The sequence below is a fragment of the Muntiacus reevesi genome, chromosome 4, assembly GCF_963930625.1.
Source record: "Muntiacus reevesi chromosome 4, mMunRee1.1, whole genome shotgun sequence".
NCBI classification, from domain to species: Eukaryota; Metazoa; Chordata; class Mammalia; order Artiodactyla; family Cervidae; genus Muntiacus; species Muntiacus reevesi.
In genome coordinates, this window is record NC_089252.1 from 136200789 (window position 1) to 136223954 (window position 23166).

At 36.0% G+C, this 23166-nt stretch overlaps 1 protein-coding gene across 4 annotated transcripts in view; it reads right to left on the minus strand.

Moving 5' to 3' along the window:
- Positions 1 to 2319: 2319 nt before the first annotated feature.
- ATP2B1 (ATPase plasma membrane Ca2+ transporting 1) overlaps positions 2320 to 23166 on the minus strand; it is a 122066-nt gene continuing 101219 nt past the window's right edge. For 2 of the 4 annotated variants that reach the window (XM_065934188.1, XM_065934189.1), the window contains exons 16-21: positions 18623 to 18814; positions 18172 to 18385; positions 17529 to 17740; positions 16011 to 16118; positions 13932 to 14114; positions 2320 to 5586 (exon numbers count right to left, since the gene is read on the minus strand). In XM_065934188.1, coding sequence (XP_065790260.1) covers positions 5275 to 5586; positions 13932 to 14114; positions 16011 to 16118; positions 17529 to 17740; positions 18172 to 18385; positions 18623 to 18814 — 1221 coding nt within the window. In that variant the 3' untranslated portion in view covers positions 2320 to 5274. Of the gene's footprint in view, positions 5587 to 13456; positions 13544 to 13931; positions 14115 to 16010; positions 16119 to 17528; positions 17741 to 18171; positions 18386 to 18622; positions 18815 to 23166 lie in introns of all 4 variants that reach the window. The other 2 variants (XM_065934191.1, XM_065934190.1) reach the window with 2 other exon arrangements.

Genomic DNA, 23166 nt, shown 5'->3' on the forward strand with positions numbered 1-23166 from the left:
GGCTAAATTTTTATGATTCCAAGAGCAGCCTTACAGAAAAAAAAAAGTCTTAAAATATTTTATCATCAGTAAGATAATGTTACCTTAAAGATTATAAAAATCAGCATGTTACCTCATTTTGACAGACTGGGAGGATGGCTATTCACAAACCATAAACAATGTTAATATAAAACTATTAAAACAGCTGTGAAATAATGGGTGCAATTTGCATATTTTAAAAACTATTCAAGTCTAATGTGCAATAGGGTTACTCCCTTAGGCTAAATATTAAAACATTAAAAATTTTCACCAAGGAAAATACAACTGGAGGACAGAGTAATTCAAGAAATACACCCTATCCTTTAGTTTCATAAATTTCAAGATAAACACTATTATCTTATCAGAGTGATCCATTTTCATTATACATTATTTAGGAAATAAAGCAACTGCTACTGAGTTTACCTTCCATGAGGTCTGATTATAAGGAAAGCCTGGGTTATACATCTTAATCAGTGATTCTTTCCCTCAGTCTCTTCATAACCCAGGACGGTTGTGAAGAATCTTCAAGACCAACTCTGATGCATTTGATATCAGAAAAGAACAACAACAAAGAAACACTTAAAAGTTAAGGTTTTTAGGCACTGGGCCTGGATTCTGGTTAACAAGATGTTAGCACTGCAGTAAAACCAATAGCTACCAGCCTGGGCTCTTGGGAAGATCTGTTTAGTGCCAATTCCAGCTCATCATGTGACCCAGTGCAAGTTACTTAAACTTGCTAAGCCTCAGTCTCTCCTTATGTAAAATGGCAGAAGTAACACAGAGTTATTACTTACATACTCCACATAAACTGCCTAGCATATTGACAGATCAGGTACTCTATGCATATTCACCTGTGATGTGACAAGATTCCTTTGAATAGTAAGGAAAGTATCAGCGTCTATATTTATTTACCTAAAAAGTAATTAGGAAGCTATGTGGTCCTTGTAATTTGGATTTAATTAAGACAATCTTAGGAACTCACCACATTGAACCCCCACAGCCAGATTAATGTAATACTGACTTGGAAACTTGTTTTCCTAGGATACAGTGTGGGTTAAGAAAGTTGGGCCAAAGACTGATTCTATATAAGCACATAGGTCTATTTCCTCCTTTAATTTCCTACTTTGGAATCATTAATGTTAACCAGTTGAATAATGACACTGAATTCAGAGAATACAGCTAAAACATGCCTATATTTAGTATATTCATCTGTTAGCAGAAGCATTTTTCTAATGAATGGGGAAAACGTTAAAGAAGTCGTTCTTAAGACAAAAAGTAGAGAAGTAAATTATTGAGAGTTTGAGACAAACCACCTTACAAATTACAGAAGGACATTTCCTTTTGCACTGATGTACTGCTGAGAAGTATAGGAACACAACCAAGACTCCGCTTCCAGCATGGAACCTTCTTTATGGTATTTTTATAATGCCTAATCTAAAAAAATTTTTCAAGGATCTTTCTAAGATTGCTTTTAGTTAGGTAGTGTCATTACACTAATAAAATTTTTTGGTCTACAAGTGAATGTAATACTAACTGAAAAAGGTAAAAGTCAACGTGGGATCTGGACATCAGGGTCCTAGGGTGGCAGAGGTTAGAAGAAAGAAAGCAGCTGTCATGTAACAGGAGCTCCCTAAAGACACAGGCAAGAAAAAAAGTCAATAAACACAAACTTACAGAAACTTTCCTCATTCAGTGAATTTTACAAAGGGATTTCATTCAAAATTCAATCCTACTACTTAGTACACTTACAGAGTTGAACTTGACAAAGTGGAAAAAAATCTCTCCTCACAAATATGGTACTCATGTACTCATTAACTGGAAAAGTATGGTATTCATAACCATTCAAAGTTTTCTCAGTAGTTCAAAGTTGCTAATTTATGTTAAAAATGTGTTATAAAAATACCAGCAGAGGGCAAATTGATTAATGTTGTTACCATAAACTTCATATAATTGCTATTGACAAGTTTGGATTAGTTAATGAAAAAATCAGGTCTTATAGTTAATGTGAAAATATAATCTTTTCTAAAACCAAAATTTTACTTCCCCCTGGACTGCAGAAATTAACTCTTGAGCTACAAAGATTGAAGATGGTGGGCATGAGAGAATGGACAACATACCCACGTTCATTCTAGGGACAGGATCATGCATATTAGGACACTGACTCACTGTAACAGAACTGTAACATTTCAAGTACATTACAGAATTCTCAATTAGATTTTTAAAATTTCAAGTAGAAAAAAGTAATTTCAAAATATGATGTTCAGATTAACTTAAATATTCAAAAAGTTCAGTCAGTCCCCATTCAGAAACAGATAAACAGTATATTTATTAAATGAGTTAAGACAAATAAACTTTACAAAGAGACAAATAATAAAAGGCTCAGTGGCTAAAATAGATGGTAAGCATCATCGGAAGAAATCAACACCATCACGGTATCCCAGTTGGCTTACACGTGTAAAAAGAAATTTTCAAAGAGCAGTTTCACAGAAATGAAGCCAGTTTTTTTTCTTATAAACAAATTGCCATTTCTTGGTTCAAAACTGACATCTGTTATGAAAATTACCATATCACATATTTATAAGATGACAAGGAGTAACTCATCTTCAAAGTGCAAGTAAGTCTATTTACAACCACAAAAAAGGCAATGATGAGGAGAAAAAGATTTTTAAAAAATATACAAAGATTAAAAACATTTGGGATGCAAAATTAAACAATTTTTTGGTTAGAGGATAAAAGAGAAAAAGTGATTGAATTACAGATGCTGATTTCAGCTATACATACTATATAATGGGATCCAAGATCTTTACCAGCTTGCTTGCATTTTTTCCTACTTACATAATGCTCTGGAAATTTCTGGTAGAAATTACAGTGTCTCAAAGAGAGAAATACACACTAAGCATGTTTTGCTACTACTTCATGGATGTCATAAGACCCGTTTATGGATTAGAGTTGGTGTAAAAAGCCATTGCCTTGAGTTGAAAAATGAATACTGTAAAAGCTCAATACAAATCCTCCAAAGCACATGCACTTCTATATCTTTTGGTAATTACATTCATATTTAAGCATAACCAAAATAAAAAAGAAAACTGAAACGCTTCCCTTTTCTCTATTCCCTATGCCTTGTAGGCTCTCCAGTTGATAGGATAAATTTTTAGAGTTGAAAAGGGTTCGTCAAGATAGTCTAGTCCACCACCCTCGTGTAGGGGAGATGATTTTCCCAAGGTCATGCAGCACATTAACAGCCAAACCCAGACTAGAAACCAGGTCTTGATTCCTAGCCTAGTACGCTTTCCAGCATATCATGCTACCTCTTTTTACAGTATGATTCACTCTAAATACCTGATGAGTAACATACAATTACAAATGCTGACAGAGCCATTGTGTTTCTAAGTCTTGCAGAGGATAACTGCGAAGGATTGATGGAGAGAAAAAGATTCTCCCCCACCCACCAAAAATATCAAGCACCATCAACTAAATGTTTCTTTGCTGGGTCAGCATTTTCAGATGTTGTAGTAGTCCTCGTAAATGTTTTGTCAGCCTGAGGATTGTGTATCTGGTGAAATCTGGGCCCTAAACAGTGCCAGTTCCTAAATGGTAAAGACAGAGGCCAAAGGCGGGAGAAGGCAGACAAAAGAAATAAAGACTTAAAAAATCCAACTGGCTTAGAGACAGGCATTCCAGCATATGGTTAAGTAACACATCTAAATATATATTTTTAGGGCCTTTCCCATCTTTTCACATTATCATTTTAACTAATTTGTTATTTGGCCACTTAAGAATGAAAACAAATGTATCAGAGACAATGGCGGTCGCTATTATTATTTTTTTAAACTCTGAGACTATTTTAGGCCAACTAAATAAACTCTGAAGAACATGTCAAACTACAATGATTTTCTTAATATCGTTCTAGTAGATTGCCACCAAGGAATTAAAGAGGGTACCTCACGGGGCTGTTACCATCTTGAAATTTATTCCAATTTGCAGTTAAAGAGAACAGACCGATGTATCACATAGGCAGAATTGAGTAAAGAAGCTGAAAGTTCTTTTTAAAAAAAATTGCGGTGTATTTATTTAATAAAAGGGCATATTTATTTATGTTTACAAACAAGTTTCAAAAACAAAAGGAAAACATGTATGCTTCTATTTATTAACCTTTTTCAAAATGCCAACAGCCCTCATGCTCTATGAAGATTTCTAAGGATTTATTAGAAAAAAATAAAATCAATACAGTTCACTCACAGTTCACCAAGACATCACTGAACTAACATGTTTAGACAAAAACAAAAAGGACTAAAATTCTCTTGTAGTTTGATAGTTTGATTTAATTTGATTTGCCTGAAATAACAAAAGCATTTCAAGCATCTTTCATTATGTCGTTGATGTCCTGCATTAAACAATCTACTAAATTCTGAACAAAGGTTATTAGCAAGTTTTCAAAAATTTTAAAAATTAAACAGTTGTTTCAAAACCATTAAGTAGTAAATGTATTTAAGAAACTAATTAAGACAGATGCCATAACTTCATTAGAACACCACTGTTCATGTTTTTTTTGTTTTGCTTTTTTTTTGTTTTTTTTTTTTAAACAAAGCATTAGTGTTATCTATTTGGCTATTAGTATTAGCAATTTATCTACAGTATTTAACAAGGTAAATTGTAGGCAAAAATTTAGTACAGTTTCAATAGAAACACCCCCCCTTTTTTTCCTGAAAATACAGCAGTATTTGAAGGACTAATTTTATCTCTGCATCAGTTATAAGGAAGCGTCCCATCTATGAACAGGAACAAAAAAAGTATCTACAAACCTTGTAAACAGATCTGCATCATTTATAAACATAAATAATCCAAATTATTAACAGCCAACAGCAGAAATTAAAGCATCAATTCAATGATCCAGGGCTCTTTGCTTGCTTGCCCAGCTTTACTCCTCCCTCTCTCCCATCAAGGATTGAGATCAACTAAAATTTTGCTAATATACTGTTCAGGACCATTCTTAGGTTCTACTGACGATCCACAGGTCGACTTACGCTGAGTTACTGTTTATCTGTCAGTTCATTTCTCCCACCCCCCAAAAAGCACCCTCAGTCTGGCAGAAAGCTTTGCTTTTTTTTTAAAAAAATAAATCTACATTCGTACAAGTGTGTCTTCTGTTGAAGTCCAGAGACAAGAATACTATCTTGTCCGTCACAATATGTGAAAAGACCCAGTTTCAATTTGTTTCTTTACAATGCAGCTAGTGTGTTAACATTCAGCTTACAATCAGAGTGACGTTTCCAAACTATGTAGTGGGCTTCCTGGGGATGAAGAGGTAGCAGACTTGTTCATTTCTATTGTAAGGTAAATCCCGCTGTCAACAGCATTGTTATTTTTGTTGGGAGAGGGTGGAGGACTGGAGTTACGCTTTGTAGGAGCATCATCTTCAGCATCAGTGTCATCAATAAGGGGAATATGAGGCTCTGAATCTTCTATCCTAAACTCAGGATGTGTCATAAAGTTGTGAATTGAACTTCTTGATTCCGGTTTTTCTAACCCTTCATATAAAGAACTACGAAATGCATTCACCACTCGAATCTGTAAATATCAGAAAACACAGAAACATATCAGTACGCTGTTTCCTTAATTTAAAAATGGTTCATTTATGAGTCTGAATCCACAAACAGCTAGGGATGAGTGAATCATATTTGCATGTAATGCAGTGGAACTTGCAATACACTGTAAAAAAAATGAATATTTTAGTAGGACACTACAGAACAACAAAACCACATACTCTAAGAATTAAAGGGCATAGAATTCAAAGTAATACTAAGAATATCTCATTGTCAACTGGCTAAGAATTGAATAGCCATTTTATAGGATATTTTTCCCTAAGAAAACAAAATCAAAGAGAAAACAAACATAAAATTAACCATACACAAGCGTTAGCTGATTTTTTAAATAAAAGAAATATAATTTTTAAAAACAATTCAAATAAGTTAAACGAAGTCAAGCACAGAGGGTTACTACTCGTCATGCTAGGAATTAGGGAGTCACCGACTATGAAAAAGCCAAGCAAATATAAGCTGAATGCCACAATGAACTCACATCTACCCCACTACGCCCTTAATTAAAAAAATAAAAATAAAGACAAAACCCAAATAAATATCTATGAAATGCCATTAAACAGCTATAAATATTTGAGTATATGCCATTTGTCTATAAAGTGTTAGTGTTTTTTCTCTATAATAATAAAACTTAAATAACTTTATGTACTACACTCCACTGGAAAGAACAGATTTAAAATAAAACAAAAAACTTTCTGAGGTTCTTCTGTGAAAAATTTCCCAAGGAGAAGACACAAAGTGTTCTAGCATTTTCACCCTTAAACATACAGCCCAACAATTCATCTTCCTCCTCAGAATTCTGCTATATGGAAGAAAAGAGGTCAATGAGTAATCAACTTAAATACATTACTGCACATACAGACTAGGGTCTCATTAATCCAGTATCATAAAGACTTAAAAAAAAAAAAAGACAAAATCCAAATAATTGGATTATTATTATTTACTATAAATGCCAGTTATCCAGGTATAACTGACATTGACATTTCAGGAAAAAAGATCGCTAAAGTCATAAATCACCAAAATCACCTCATAAAACAACAGTATTCAAAAAGTAAATTTCTTCACAGGGATATTTCAATTTATTTTAAAAAAAATGTAACAATTTATGCGTACTTTTTTACTGCATATATTTAAGGCATACAAGACTATTCGATATACATCTACAGCATGCAATAGTCACTACAATCCAGTTAATTAACATATCCACTACCCCCATAGTTATTATCTGTGTGTGTGTTGAGAACACTTGAGGCTGGACTCTCCAGGCAAATTTCAAGTATACAGTACGGTTGTTACCTAGAGTCACCATGCTATATGTCAGACTTCCAGAATGCATTCGTCTTGCCTAACGGAAACTTTGTACCCCTTGAACAACAACTTGCAATCCCCCCTCCCCCTGGTAATCCCCAGTCTGCTTACATGCCTCTGACTAGCCCAGATCCCCACTTCTGAGACTCTAACGGAACTGAAATCACGATTTTGGAGTGATTTCTGCACTCCCACGGTCACTGCTGTCAGAGGCCAGTAGGCATAGAGAATGCGAGCTGGAGGACCAGCCAGCCTATCCGGTGGGTGGGGAGCTGCTTAACATGACCCTGAAGTTGCTGCTTATCGGACTTGTTTGCTGGTGTTGCTAATGGAGCTGGAGAAGCAGTTGAGGTCTCTCTTTTGTTCTGACCAGTCTGGGTAGAAGACAGTAGTGAAGAATCACGGGGAAAATAAATCAATTTTTGAAACATGTTAAATTTGGGGGGCTACAGAACAACCGAAGTGAAAACATTCAGAGTTCAGAAGAAAGTAAAGGGTGTAAGTGAGCGATCCGGGAGTTTAGCAAAGCTCGAGGAGGGGCAGAGTGTAAAAAGTAATACGCAGGTGAGGGCAGCGAGTGTGTCTGTACAGACAATGACACACACCTGTGACAGCCGAAATCAGACTGCTTTCCACCTGAGTTTTTCAATTTATTCCCCCTATCTGACAAAATTTATTATGTTATCCTAGAACATCGAAGCTTGAAAGGATATTTGAGATAGTTTATTTCAACCACTTTACAAATAATACCAACCGAGCGACTGAAGACAGGCGGCTGCCTTGCCAGGTCACTCCAAATCAGTGCCAGAAAGTCTCAGAGCTAAGGTTTCTGGACTCCCAGCTCCAGATTCTTTCAAGTCAATGAAAGAAGAGAATATATGGACATTAACTTTATAACTAACTTTACTAGAATAAGGTATTTCCTAGGATTAAGGTCAGCACAGTACAAGGGAAGCTTAGAAATGCTCCAGAACAATGTAATTTTCAAAAAAACAGTCCTCATATTAGGTACACAAAATAACATCTAGATTAACTAGGGGTCACTGAAACAGATTTGTTTTACTTCCTACTCATTAAATAAGAAAGCACCCGATCTAAGGCATGCCACTGAGCTAGTTATATTTGCTCTCATCTCTATAACTTTCTATAGGTAAAATTCTCACAGTACAATAGTAATTTTGAGTAATGAAAAAGCACAGTTGCATGCATTATACTGTAGGTAGATAGAAAATTATTTTAATACCAGAAATCAGTTTAAGCAGAAACTGATTACCTATTTTTGACAATCCAACCCCTACTGTTTATTTAATCCAGTCTTTAAATGCTATTCTTTTAATAGCAATTAAGACCTACTATGTACAACACTATTTAAGGAAAATTCAACAATTCCTATGTTAAGAAAAATTTTTAAAGAATAAAAAAATCCAAGGCATGAGGCACATATGGCAAACAATACATTGAAATGGTTATTATAATAATAAAGTAATTTTAGGAAACTGAAAATGATTACTAAGGTAAACACTACATTAAATCTAGCAATAAGATCATGTACCATGCTAAACCACCCATTTTCTTAAATATAATCCTAACTTTTGATAGGAGAAAAGAATATTACTGACCAAAACATGGTACACAGGAGACAGTTCTATTTTACCTTCTACAACAGACTGACTTTTTCCGAAATTTGTCATCATACTTTTACTATGTGCACCATACATTAAAGAATTTCAGTAGTAAAGTAAAAGATACTTTGCAACAGGAAAGAAAATTCTAGGTTGCTTTTCAAAGTTGTGTCTTTGTACATCGAATTTTCTCAAAGTGAGACCTGTGTAATAGCTAATGTTTTAATTATCTGGAATAGGGGTTGAAAAATATTTTCTATCAAGTACCAAAGAGTACCTACTGCATAGCACAGAGGACTATATTCAATATCTTGTAATAATCTATAACAGAAAAGAATTTGAAAAAGAATGGATATATATGTATAACCACCACTCTGCTGTACCCTTGAAACTAACACAACATTGTAAATTAACTATACTCCAAATTAATAAAAGAGGTTAAAAGGAAGAGTCAAAGAAGTTTGCCATAGATATTCCTAAGATTATTCCCTACTAGGGCAGGAAGCCAGTGATAAAATTAAAGCTTCCTTGAGATGTATTAACACCATTACTCTGGCTACCTGCGCCCAGGGACTCAGAGGTTTCATACACAGCTGAGCATCAGAAAACAGCCTGCAGCAGGTGTGGGTGTGTAAGACTTAAAACAGAGCTTGTGATTGGTCTGATATTTAATATAAAGCCTGGGACACAAGTACACAGAGAAATACAGTTAAATGATACTACATCTAGTGAAAAAGGAAACTATTTAAAATTTTGCTGAAATAAAAATCAACAGACTATATACCACCTAGTAGATAAAACTTGTCAAAAGAAGTTTAACATAAAGCTAATCAAGAGTAAACAATCAAATTCAGAATGTAGGACACTTTATAAAACAATCTGCCTGGATTTTTAAAAAAGAAAATCAATGTTATGAAAAATAAAGGTAAAGAAAATGGATCCAGGTTAAAGGAGACAGAATCATAACATACACTATTGAATGTCCTTTCTTGGATCCAGGATCAAAAAAGCTGTAATATATGACATTTTGGGGGCAACTAAAGAAATCTAAATATGGACTATATATTAGATAAAATGGTATATATTTATATTACAAAGATAAAGCAGACATCATAAAACATTAAGAAGTGGTAAATCCAGGCAAAGGGATTTTGTATGGATTAACCTTTCAACTTGTCTATCAGTTTGAAATTTTTCAGTTTTTTTTTTTTAATTTTTTATTTTTCAGTGGGTTTTGTCATACATTGATATGAATCAGCCATAGAGTTACACGAATTCCCCATCCTGGTCGAAATTTTTCAGTTTTGAGGGGAGGAAATATATCAGAGTTAAGTCTCAGTTTGGCTCTTCTTGTGGATATAAAAAGAAGCTTACTTTCCATTCCAGCCTCATCAACTCCTTCATTTCATTACTCTTAGTTTTAAACTACATCAGCTGGGATCTGCTTTTCTCAACCAACAAATTCTATCAAGGGGTCAGCTTGTGAGTCATTTCCTTAGGTAATTTTCCCTGACTTCTCAGGGAGGGGTGAAGACCTTATTATAACACTGTTTCATCACCATGTCGAAACTCCTATCTCCTCATCTGCTTCTCTCGCTAGAGGATAAAGGCGGGAGGTTCCAGAGCATGTGGGAGGCCTTGCAGTGTTTATGAAATACAACAAAGTGAACAGCAAGAGCAGGAGGTGAAGGCATGAGGGGTAACATGCCCTTGAAAGCCAGGAATCATGTGAAATCCAGAAGAGGGAGGGATGCAAGTGACATCAGCCGTCACAGGCATAAGGCACAAGGCTGCCTATTCCATGTCATTCAGGCAGGTGGCATGGTAACTTCTAAGAGGAAGATTCCTATCTGTCCACGTATATAAATCTAACAGCCTAAAGTCAGTCACCCTAAAGATACAACATGTCTAAAGTTGCAGGGTCAGTTTGTCTTTTCAGCACCTGGCTGCTCTTTGTCCGACATCATGCTGCCTCTGCTTATTAGCTCTGGACACGTCACGTAAACTCTAAGTCAGCTTTCACACCTGTAAAATGGGGATAGTTCCTATTCTGCCTGTTGTGCAACACTGTCAAAAATAATAAATGAAACTTACTTACGCAAACAGTGAATAGGCAGACTCTTAAGTGAGTAGTTTTTTTTTTTTTTTAGACAGCATTGTTTTCTCCCTTAATTTATCCTCTCCCCAGTTTCCCAAAGGATGTGAGCTTGAGCCAACTCTGGAAGATGGTGAAGGACAGGGAAGCCTGGTGTACTGAAGTCCATAGGATTGCAAAGAGTTGGACACAAGTAAGCGACTGAACAACAATGCTTCCTTAGATTCCTCTTTAGTCTTTAACTGACTAAAGAGCAAATGGAAAAGGTAAGTCACTGCTCAAATCAGGTATCTCGACTGAGTTGGAGGGTACGGATGAGGGGTGGGTGTGTTTATATCTTTAATGTTTCCAATATACTAAGAATCCACCATGGAATCAACAAGCTAATTCAGAGTAAGGATGATAAAGGTTATAAGACTTCTGGAGAGTTTACTAAAATGCAACAATCTATTTCTTTACACTAATAACTACATGAAAGGGAAATTAAGAAAACAAATCTCATTTACAATTGCATTAAAAATAATAAAGTATCTAGGAATAAATTTAACCAAGGAAGTGAAAGACCTGTATACTGAAAACTACATAACACTAATGAAAGAAACTGAAGATCACACAAATAAATGAAAAGATACTCCATATTCATAGGCTGGAAAGATTAATAGTGTTAAAATGTGCATGTTACCCAAAGCGATACAGATTCAATGTAATCCTGAGCAAAATTCCAATGGCATTTTTCACAGAAATAGAACAAACAATCCTAAAATTTGTATGGAATCACAAAGACCCTGAATAGCCAAGGCAATCTTGAGAAATAAAAACAAAGCTGGAGGCATCACACTCCCTGATTTTAACTGCATTACAAAGATATAGTAAGTAAAACAGTATGATATTGGCATGAGTTTGTATAAAAATGGACATACAGATCAATGGACGAGAACAGAGACCCCAGAAATAAACCCATGCATTCATGATCAATTAATAACAAAGGAATCAAGAATATACAATGGGGAAAGTCAGTCTCTTCAGTAGATGGTACTAGGAAAGCAGGACAACCACATGCAAAAGAATGAAACTGGACCACTATCTTATATCATACACAAAAATGAACTCAGAATTATAACGACTTTTACATAACACATGAAACCATAAAGCTCCTAGAAAAAACATAGATGGTAAGCTGCTTGACATGGGTTTTGATAACAGGTTTTTGAATCTGACACCAAAAGCATAAAAGGAAAAATAAACAAGTGGGATTACATCAAACTGAAAAGTTCCTACGCATCAATGAAAACCATGACCAAAATGAAAAGGGAATATTTTGTTCTCATAGAATGTGAGAAAATATTTGCAAATCTATGTACCTGATATGGGGCAAATAATAAAAAAAAAATATATAAAAATCTATACAAATCAATAACCTAACCCCCAAATAGTCCAATTAAAATATGACTAAAAGATCTGAACAGCCATTTTCTCAAAAATATATATATAAATGGCCAAGTGGTACATAAAAAGCTGCTCAATATTGCTAATCATCACAGAAATGCAAGTCAAAATCACAGTGAGTTATCACTTCACATCTATGAGGATGAAATGGAAACAACTGTGTTCGCTGATGAATGAATGGATAAACAAAGTATGGTGGACACACACAGGAATAGTATTTAACCATAAAAAAGAAGGGATTCTTGACATTTGTGAAAACACAGATGAACCCTGAGAGTATCATTATCCTAAATGAAATAAATCAGACAGAGAAAGACACATATGATTTCTCTTACATGTATATGTGACATCTAAAAAAACCCCACAAAACCAAGCTCACAGATATTAAAAAAACAAATGGTTGCTGCAAGAGGTAGGAGGTGGGCAGTGGTGGGAGATCTGAGTCAACCTAAAAAAAAAATTTGAATATAAAAAAACTTTTAATGCATTTTCCCTACTTCTTTGGAAAACTCAATAGAATATCTTATCTAGGAAGTAATTTTAAATTGATTGTATAAACGAAAAAAAAAAACACACAAAAAAACAACCTCAGATAAATACCAAAGAACTTAGAAGCTTCTACAGGGTATCCACCTCAAAACAAAATAAATAAAAAATTCACAGCAAGCCCACAAAGTCCAGGCTAAGGAGGCAAGTGAGTGAAGTCGCTCAGCTGTGTCTGACTCTTTGCAACCCCATGGACTGTATCCTACCACGCTCCTCCATCCATGGGATTTTTCAGCCAAGAGTACTGGAGTGGGTTGCCTGCCACACCTGGGTATATGCTCAGAACTTTGCTTCATGGTACCAACTTACTTTCTAAACCGAACAAGATACAAGTCAAGGCACTAGGTTCATTTTCAGCTTTAAAAACACAATTTCTTGGTTCTGTTAGATCAATTTCAAATCACATGCTTTTGGGAATCATGCAGAATGGAACATGTTTAAAGGCATATACTCAAAAATTTATAGTAGTTTCACAAATTCTAAGCTACAGTTTTATTCCCCATATTAACTATCAGAGTTAGCGCAGAGACAAAGATTTCATGTCTGATCTTTGGTTGCAATTGTTCCGCCTGTTATCTAGCCCTCTAAGAAATAAAACGACAACAACGACAACACTTTGAGGTCTCAATCCACTTTACGAAAAGAAAGCTTTATGAAAAGCCTGAACAATGAATTTAAACATTAAGGAGAAAATGAGAAACGTTAGGTGTGTGGAGTAGGAAATGTTAATTTCATGCACTTAGGAACACACACTCACACCCCACAGTAGTAGAAGCAGTAGAAGAGGAAAACACTACATGTGTAGGGGTAGAAATATTTGTTACATCATGATGCTGGCTGGCGATGGAGGGTTGCCGCCTTAGTGCCCCCTGAATGGAACTTCCACTCTGGAAAGCATTCACTACATCCATCTGCAAGGAATCAGAGATTGTGACAGCTTGCTCAGCAAGAGAGAGAGAGAACAAGAGAAAGGACCATTCCATCTATCAACATATAAAAAGTAAAGAAAAAGGCACTTTTTACAGAGCAGATAAATAGGCAAGAGGAGCATTTGGAGATGAAGGGGGTGGAAAAAAAGCTAGGAGAAAAGGAGCTTAGGGGCATACGGACACATTCTTTCGTGGTCAGTTAAAACTTGCACTCATTCCAGGCACCAGGACTATTTTTCAAAAGAGTAAGTTCTGTGGGTTGGGGAGGCTAGAAAGGAAGCGAAGGAGCACGTTCAAACCTCCTCCCCAGCTCCAAAGGCCCGTGGCTCCCGCTCCCATCGTCTCTCCTACCTCTCCACCAGGCCCATACCTGTGTCTGGATTCTGTTCAGACCTCTAAACCACAAGATCTGGCCACGCCGCAACTCCCGCTCGGCGTGATCAATCTCTTCCACATCCTCCGCTAACTCCTCCTCGGGGATTTCCTCCTTCTGTGTGCCATGACCAGCTTCTTTGAGGAATTTTAAACGGCTGGTTGGAATTGTTGAAATAAGCTACAACACAGGGGAGAGAACTTAGAAACAAACCATATCAAAATACCATGAAACTGATCAACACAGAAAAGAAACGAAAAGCTGCGCTCAAGAGCCAACTATCTTTACCAATGAAGCAATGGAATCTTGTCCATCACAGGCCTTCTTTCTCAGAACAAAACACATTCTTCTGTTAGCTACACAAAAGATTTAAGTTTGAAGGGCAAACGTTTCCCTGAATGAAAATAACCTGATTATATTTGCAAATTTTATTTAAGACATTCAAGATCATGAATTATACAACCATGCTTTGATATACATATACATACAGACTTACTTAAACTTATATTGATTATATTTATTTCAAATAAAATGAAAATCGGTGATTTAGTACGATGCAAAAAAAAGTTTACATTTCATTAGCACTTTAAGAATTCAATGAGGAAAAAACACACTAAAGTTCAGAAAACCTTCAAGGCTGCCCTGAAAATAGATCTCATTAAATGTATTTATTTTCATAAAGTATAACTATTTAAAATTGGATTAAAACTGATTGAGAATGATACCAAACAGGAACAAATGCTCCAGAAGACATAAAAGATAGAACAACACCAACATGTATTAACTTGTAAGTGTTAACAGCCATTTCTTAAGGAAGTTAGGAGAAACAGGCATGCCGTGAGTATTAGAACTGGTCCAAGAACTTCTAGTTCAACCACCTCACTTGAGAGATGAAACAGGTTCAGAGACACAGAAAGTGACTTGTTCACGGAGTGACTAAGACCCTAGGTTTCCTGACTTAACAAATCAGTGCTTTCTACCATGGCACTTAAAAATCAATAGACAATGTCAACCAAAGACAGTTACTGATGCCTATTAGGCATGTTCACTATACTGAATTTCCTCTTCTTGAAAATAGCCAGATATGGGGGAAGGTTGGGGGGTTTGGCTTTGCCTGTGAGGGAACATTATAAAGTAACTAGAACAGTTAAAAAAAAAAAAAAAGAAAAGAAAAATGTGGACCTAGTACAGATCCTACTTAAAAGAAGATCTCAGTTAAAAAAGGTCTTTACAATGAGTAAGAAGAGAACCCTCAGGCCCTAGAAACACAAGAAAAAGATAAAAAACACAAAAAGATTGAGTTAAGTACAATCTGAATGTTTAGTATGAATTGCAAGATGACCATAAATTAGTTCACATCAATTACATACATGTGCTAGCTTGCATTTATGAAAATGTTAGTAGATTCTCTATCAGTTTTCTAGTGATTAGACTTAAAATGAACACACACACTGTTATCACTTATCTTTTAAGAAACAATGACATACATCTGCAAGTCAGCTACCCTTAGTGAAGATGAAGAACATCTCATTTTTGAGGCACTGTATTTTATATGTACACTGTTAAAGTCATTCAATCCAAATCATCTAAAATGTCATTTTGTGGCCTATTTTTCCAGACACCAGAAGTTTTATGGAAACATTCGTCGTATCAACTGAAACTCAAGATTTTTTAATGCTACATTTTTATGAAATTATATAACAGAATGATAAAAAGGCTAAAGCATATAATATTTTTATTAAAATGTTAATTCTGAAAATGCAAAGTAGGTCATGGAGCAAAAGATAAAGATATTAGCATTCTGACCAGTTATAAATGTATCATTTTAATAACAGTTGTAAAACTTGTTCTAAAAAACAAGCTAAAAGACTATATAAGAAATTAGTGTTTTATTGCATAGGCATAGTTAATACCAACTGACATACTAGAGCAAATATTACATTAAAAATAATCTCTGAATGTCCTTTCTTGACCCAGAATCAAGTTATAGAATTGATTAAAAGAATATACACACTAGAAATTAAAAAAAAAAAATTTTTTAGGTTTGAACAAAAAGTGATGAGATTTTTTTTTTACCTGGCCCCAGAGTAACGTTCCCATTCCTAGGAATATTGACCATAGCCACTGTTCTATTGAAAGTTCTGAACAACTGAAAGGTTTTCCACCAAACTGCACAATTATTATCTGGAGGAATAATCAAGAATAAATTTATTTAGTGAAGTTGTTGACTTACACTCTGACCCATGCTCCTTATATCTCATTGTGGACTTGTAATGAACAAACAAAATAGCTGATCCAGACCATGCTTTGAGTCGCACGAAAGCACTGAAGAATGATACCTTACTTACATCCACTGTACTGGGTATAGCAGTCTATGCCAGCAACTAAGTTTTATCAGACTTGCTTGATAGAGAGACAAGAAGTTATGTTTTTGCAATCCCCGTATATTAAAAACAGATAAAATAAACCTAACTTTGATAGTAAGTAGGAACTAAAATTTTAGTGGATCAAGAATAATAGCTTTTTTCTAATAAAATTCCTCCAGAAACTATACAATAACTAAGCAAGCAACAGTTCCTCTCAAGTTGACAGAAAAATTGAAAGCTAAAACAGAAATAGTTTGCACAGAAATAGTTGAGTTTGGGGTTTCAGAATCCACAGTGCCCAAGGCGTAGAATGAATAAACGCTTCAAAATTCTTAGACCTTTATTTTGAAACTAGCACCACCACTGTCTGATTTTATTCTTGAAAAGCTCACTTTTTAAACCTTCCTGTGCTTACTGACCTCCTGATGCGATCAGGCACCCCTCACCTACCTGCTTTGATTCCAGATTCTGCTATTAACAGTCATTTGCATAGAAGAGTACCACAGAATCCAAGATGATATAAAACATAGGTATAACACATAATCACATAAAATTTACCATACGTAAAGTGATGCTTAGTTTGTCCTTATTACGGTCTTTATAAAAATGGCAAAATTTGGTCCTTTCTATTCCTTCTCAACCTCACTGTTCATACCCCATCCTCCACTCCTCTCCTGCCTTGGTTTGACAATATTACAAAATATAAAATTGGCACATACCAACTCAGGATGCAGTCATTCAGAATCATGTAGATTTTAAAATACTTATTTCAAAACCTTTTATTACTTAATAATGAATCCAACTGTAGAAATACAACTGCTATTAATTGTTAGAAGCAATTAAGGGATCGCTCTAGGCAGACTAAGTGGTTAACTGTAAGACTGGCCTTAAATAAGATCAACATTATAACAGTTTTCATGAAAGCAATGTAGAATAAATAATCAGAAACAGAGTAAGCGTGAGCAAACACTGCTGTGAGCAGGGTCACAGCCACAGAACCAGTAGTGCAACTGAAGGAGTCCTAGTTTAATATACTCATTCACATGTAGAACTTCAGGATGGGGCAGATTTTCACTGGAGTTGTGATATTTAAAATTCTTCTTTGATGTCATCAAGGCAATACATAAAAGGCCGACACATTCAGGTCAAGTAATTTCTGGAATAAGTCACCTGCTCACCTAAGATCACACAATAATCATACTTGAAACTCTCTTTTACAATTACCCACCTGTACCACAAAAGTGCCTAAAACAATTGTGCAGAAGATGGCATTATTAAAGATTCCTTCAAACACATTTCTTTCACCGTGAATTTTCCGTGCATTTATTTCGTTGAAAAGTTGCATCAGTACAAAGGTATTAAAAACGATAGTATAATGTTCCGATGGAGGAGCATGCAAAGGAGCATTTCTTCCGCTATCAATATCAAAAAACTTTTCTCCTGAAAGAATGAAAAATTATTGCTTTGTAATTATCATAAAAATAACTGAACATTTTAAGGAAGCATGCAATAAAACCTAGCCAGACCTTTCTTTGCTCTCAAACAGCACCACAAAAAGAGTTGTGAGGGACCTGGGATCCTCCAGTATCACCCTCTCGTCTTACATGGAAGGAGTCGGAAGCCCCCTGAACTACGGTGACATGTTCAAGATCACATCTAAATTAGTGGTAGGGCCAAAGATAAGAAATCAGGACTCTTCTTACTTCCTGCTACTATCACACTGCCTCTCAAAATGTACTAAGCATCCACTGACAGAAGAAATTAAAGATAAATGGGAAGCCAGAAAGAAAAATAACATACATTCTTGAAAAATCTGCAATGTAAGCTCAGAACTAAAACAACTGAAGCTTTATCGGGCATTGAATTCTTACCAGCAAACAAGAGTGTAAAGACAACCACAAGCTGATAGAATGCATGACCCAAAATATTCTTCATCATTGTGCGTGAGATGAGAGGCTTATTTCTACCATAAGGTTTCCGAAGCAGGAGAGATTCAGTAGGGGGTTCGGTCGCCAGAGCCAGGGAAGCAAGCGTATCCATGATGAGGTTTACCCATAGCATCTGCACAGCCTTAAGTGGTGAGTCCTAGAAAAGACAGGCTTCTTAACAGACACTCACAACTTTCCAGGGATTCAGCAATTCCCAGGAAGCCGTTTCTATTTAAAAACTTAAAGTACAGGAGTTAAAAATTACATTTCTATATTAATTAACCTAAAATGCAAAGCTTGAACTTATTTAAATACTTAAATATTTTAAAAAGGCAGGTTATATATGTTTGTGCTCTAAAATAAGCAAGTTTTAATAAACAAACGGTCAACCTACTTGAGTGATACAGGCGCCCGTGAAAGCAACAATCACTGCTACTACATTAACGGTAAGCTGGAACTGAAGGAATTTTGAGATGCTGTCATAGACGTTTCGTCCCCACATAACTGCTTTAACAATGCTTGTAAAATTGTCATCCGTGAGAATAATATCAGATGCTTCTTTAGCTACATCAGTTCCAGCGATACCCTATTAAAGAAAATTTCTGTGAATTAGACCGAATGTTTAAAATACAACTTTTAAATATTTGAAAGGATATGTATTTTACAAACAAAAATTTACTATTATACTTAATAACTATTGACTTACATTTACTGTAAAAGGAGGTAATATAGTTAAGTCTAAGATACTGTTTCTCAGAAAGACATTCATCTCAGTAGAAACTGAAAATAATAGATGAGACATTTACAATAAAGTTCAACTTGGGTTAAAAGAGAGAGAAATGGACATAGGCACCACCCCATGTTCCTTCCAAAAGTCACAGAAAAGATTTTTTTTTAATTAAAAAATAAAAACTCACAAAGGCTAAAAGTTAGTGGGAAAAGAGATACATCATAAGAGGTTGGAAAGCAGATAACTGAATAGTTAAGAAACTCGCAGACCCAGAAAGCTGAACCCTAAACCAACAGTAGCGAGAGCAGAGGAGCAGCCTTTCTGCACCCCAGGACCCTTCTAAGTGAGGCTCAGGACTGCAGCACCGGGTGAAGAGGTGCAGGCATGAATGAAAACAGGAGAGAGTCTACTGAACACACTGAAGAAGCGCTCAGAAGGTCCAACTGTAACAACACTGTCTCCCAGCAGGGGAACGGGATGGATGACCAAGCTGCAGATTAATAAAAACGAATGAACTGCAGCTGTATGCAACCACACAGACGAACCTCACGATAATGATGCATAAAGGAAGATGGACTCAAAAATAACATGTAATATATAATCCTCATGTACGAAGTATAAAAACAGACAAAGGGAATCTTCAGCATACTGGCTATCTCTGTGGAGAGACATAGCAGTAATTAGGAGAGAGTGTGGGTGAGGAATATGGGAATATAGAACATTTATTTCTTGCCTTGCATAGAACAGGTCTGTTTACTTGGAGTAACCCATTCAGGGCATACAGAGAGACTTTTCTGTATGTGTTACATTTTAACAACATAAGTAAAAGAAAAGGCAGCTGGAGCCTCAGAGGCCCTCCCCAAGTCCACACCACTGGGCCGTTTGCTACTCCCTCTGACCTGGCGGGAGACTGCCTGCTAACTGACTACAGAGGGTCCAACAGAGGACTTTAGACTGAAGGGTACCATGTGCTGCTAAGTATAGTACTCTTCTACTTGTTTCCCAGTGACCAAGACTGCCCCGTAGGCAGCAGATTTCAAAACTCTTTCCTGAAAATCTGATCATCATAGGAGATGAGACCTAAAGATACTGCAAAATTCACGGTACCCTAAGAAAGTGAAACCGCCAAGCCAAATCACTTTACTGGGAAGTTTCTGGTTGATAAGTCCTATGTAGAGGCCTCAGGCTTTCCAGCTTTCTACTGGTAAAAATATGTTGAAACAACCTACCATCACTTTGACATCTGATGAAAGCACTAACCTGAAAGACACAGACTAAATTAAAGGGAGACAGAGACACAGACTACAGAGGGACAAAAGCTGATTAAAAAAAAAGAAAAAATCTAGGTTTCCCAGATGGTGCTGGTGGTAAAGAAACCACCAGTGAATGCAGAAGACATTAAAAAAAAAAAAAAAAAAAAAAAAGAATCAAATCCCTAGAATGACAAAAGGCACAGCAATGAAACAAGAACTCAGAGATTCAAAAACAACTCTTGGACATTAAATATATGATTACAGACATGAAAATACAGCAGAAGTTGAAGAAATATCTCCTGTACTCCTGCAAGATGATAAAAGTACGGCAGACAGGGGGAAAAAAAGACAAAATAAGGTAAGCCCACGAGGTTAAAAAATCAGGGGGACAAATCCACAAAGAATACGCAGCGGAGAAGAAATAAGGCGAGTACAAGGGAATGTCACAAAATTGAAGACAATGAGTTTTCATGTAAAAAGTTGCCCTAAGGCAAAACATCAAGACATTTCAGAGGACTGAGAACAAAGGAAAGACTTACACCAACAAAATGGAAAGAAAAACAAAAAAAAGTTCAAATTTCAAAATGATACGTAATAACAATGAAGGTACAAATCCAAAATTCTGAGTAAAAGTAATTTTCTATCTAGATTTTTATACCAAGTCGGACTAAGTATCAAGGAGGAGTCTTTGAAGAAAGAAGAGATTTCACTCATAAAAGTTATGAAAAAGTTTAACTTTCATGAATCCTTTTTCTCAGGAGTCTATTGGAGATGGCTTTACTCCATGAGAGAGTAAACCAAAAAAGATGATGATATCACATGACTTTGTTAATCAACTATACTCCAATAAAATTTTTTAAGAAAGATAATTACACCAAATCTAAGAAATTCAAATGCAACGTAATAGAGGGGTAAAGGAAATTCTCAGGTATGAAGAAAGAAGAGACAGCTATGCAGCAGACTGTGCAAACAGTTCAGATGAAAGCATGTCAAAAGATCTGGGAGAGGTACTAGTGAGAAGGCAGAACTGTAAAAGTGCCTGACATCTCTGACATAAGGAAAGGAGAAGATGGAGATGAATTAGTGTTAAGAACATAAAAAAAAAAAAACCTAAGGAAATAAACAGATAAATAAAGATTAAAAGGTGACTTGAAAATGTACAGTGAATATAAAAAGTCACGCAAGGAAGTAACAGTAGTTATAAGAGACCACGTGGCTCACCTTGGAACAGCATTTTCAATCACTATAACCAATCTCTAATTCTGATGGAGGAAGACAGGCTCGAAAGTGTGCATGAATGTTTATAGATATCTCTGTGTGTGCCTATCAAAGTGCTAAATCCTTACCTTCCTAAATGAAAAATCATCAACAGATGCTGTTTATTAAACAAATTTTAAAAAATCCTTGTTATTGTGCCATTTAGATACATGGAAACAAATAGCTAAGGAAAAGAAACAGCAAAAATAGTTGGTTTTCTCTAGTCAAAAAATGAGCTGTAAGAAATGCTATGTGGTAGGGGATGTAGTTTATCAAGTCTTATACAACTGTCTGACTTTTTAAAAGCCATGTAATATTGTTTTGATAAACACAAAAACAAAGTCCAAATCAAGCTCTTCTTGAAATAGTTCATGAAGGAGCAACCTTAATGTAAAATTTTGGTCTCTAGCTCCTAATCTGAATATTTTACTTTTAATGTGCAACATACTTAACACATCTAAACCCAACACATTTCCCTGCCTCTAATCGTTCTCCATCTTTAGCAAATGCAAATCTCACACTCCCCTGTTCAAAATCTTTAGAAATTTAAAAAGCGACTTTAAGATGTTAATTGGTGTCCAAATAAAAACTAGTCCCATTGTGAAACAAACCTGGGAAACTTTCTATCAAAGAGTTTAAAATAGCTTTTTCATGAGCTTCTTAGAGCTGTATGCTGGGGCTTTCCAGGTGGCTCAGTGGTAAAGAACCCGCCTGCCAATGCAGGAGACCTGGGTTCAATCCCTAGGTTGGGAAGATTCCCTGGAGAGGGTTGCCAATATCAAGAATACTACTGGCAACCCACTCCAGTCTTCTTGCCTGGAGAATCCCATGGACAGAGGAGCCTGGCAGGCTTGCAGTCCATGGGGCTGCAAAAAGTCAGACATCCGAAGCCTGCTTGGGAACTGCTGATCTACAGGATAAAAGAACAAATTGCTCAGATTCACAGTCAAGGCCCTTCTGATCCTCACATCTAGTACCCATCAACACCGCACCCTCTTCTACTGAAGTTATAATTCTTGGGAGTCTCTTAGCAGTACTTTCCGCCCTCCCTCAGCCCTTTCTGCGCCTCTAGAGACAGTCTAGGACTTCCTCCTGCAGGCACGCCCTGTGCTGTTTTTAGTCCTTCGCTGATTTACTCCCTTCTGTGCTGAACCTTTAGGAGGCAGGCAACTACTCACCTCTGGACCAGAATACTGGAAACAGTTTCTTAATGTTTGGAGAAGAAACGAATGTTTATTAACCCAAAGTCTGAAAGTATTTTAAATTAAGATATTGTAACTACCTTAGGGAAGATTTTATTACCACAGATGCATACCCGGTTATAGAAATATTAATACATCATGGCATTCAGGCTTTGATAACAGAAATATCTGCAGATGTGTGGTTAACTGAATTTTGGTAAGAATGCGTGGATGCTAAGTTGCTTCAGTCACGTCCGACTCTTTGCGACCCCATGAACTGTAGCCCACCAGGCTCCTCTGTCCAAGGGATTTTCCAGACAAGAATACTGGAGTGGGTTGCCATGTCCTCCTCCAGGGGGTGGTCTCAAACCAGGGATCGAACCCAATGTCCTGCACTGGCAGTGGGTTCCTTACCACTAGTGCCACCTGGGGAGCCCCTTGGTAAGAATAAAGCAATATAATTTTTAAAATAATGTAATCATATTTTAAACTTGCCATCTAAAGGAATTCTAAAAGG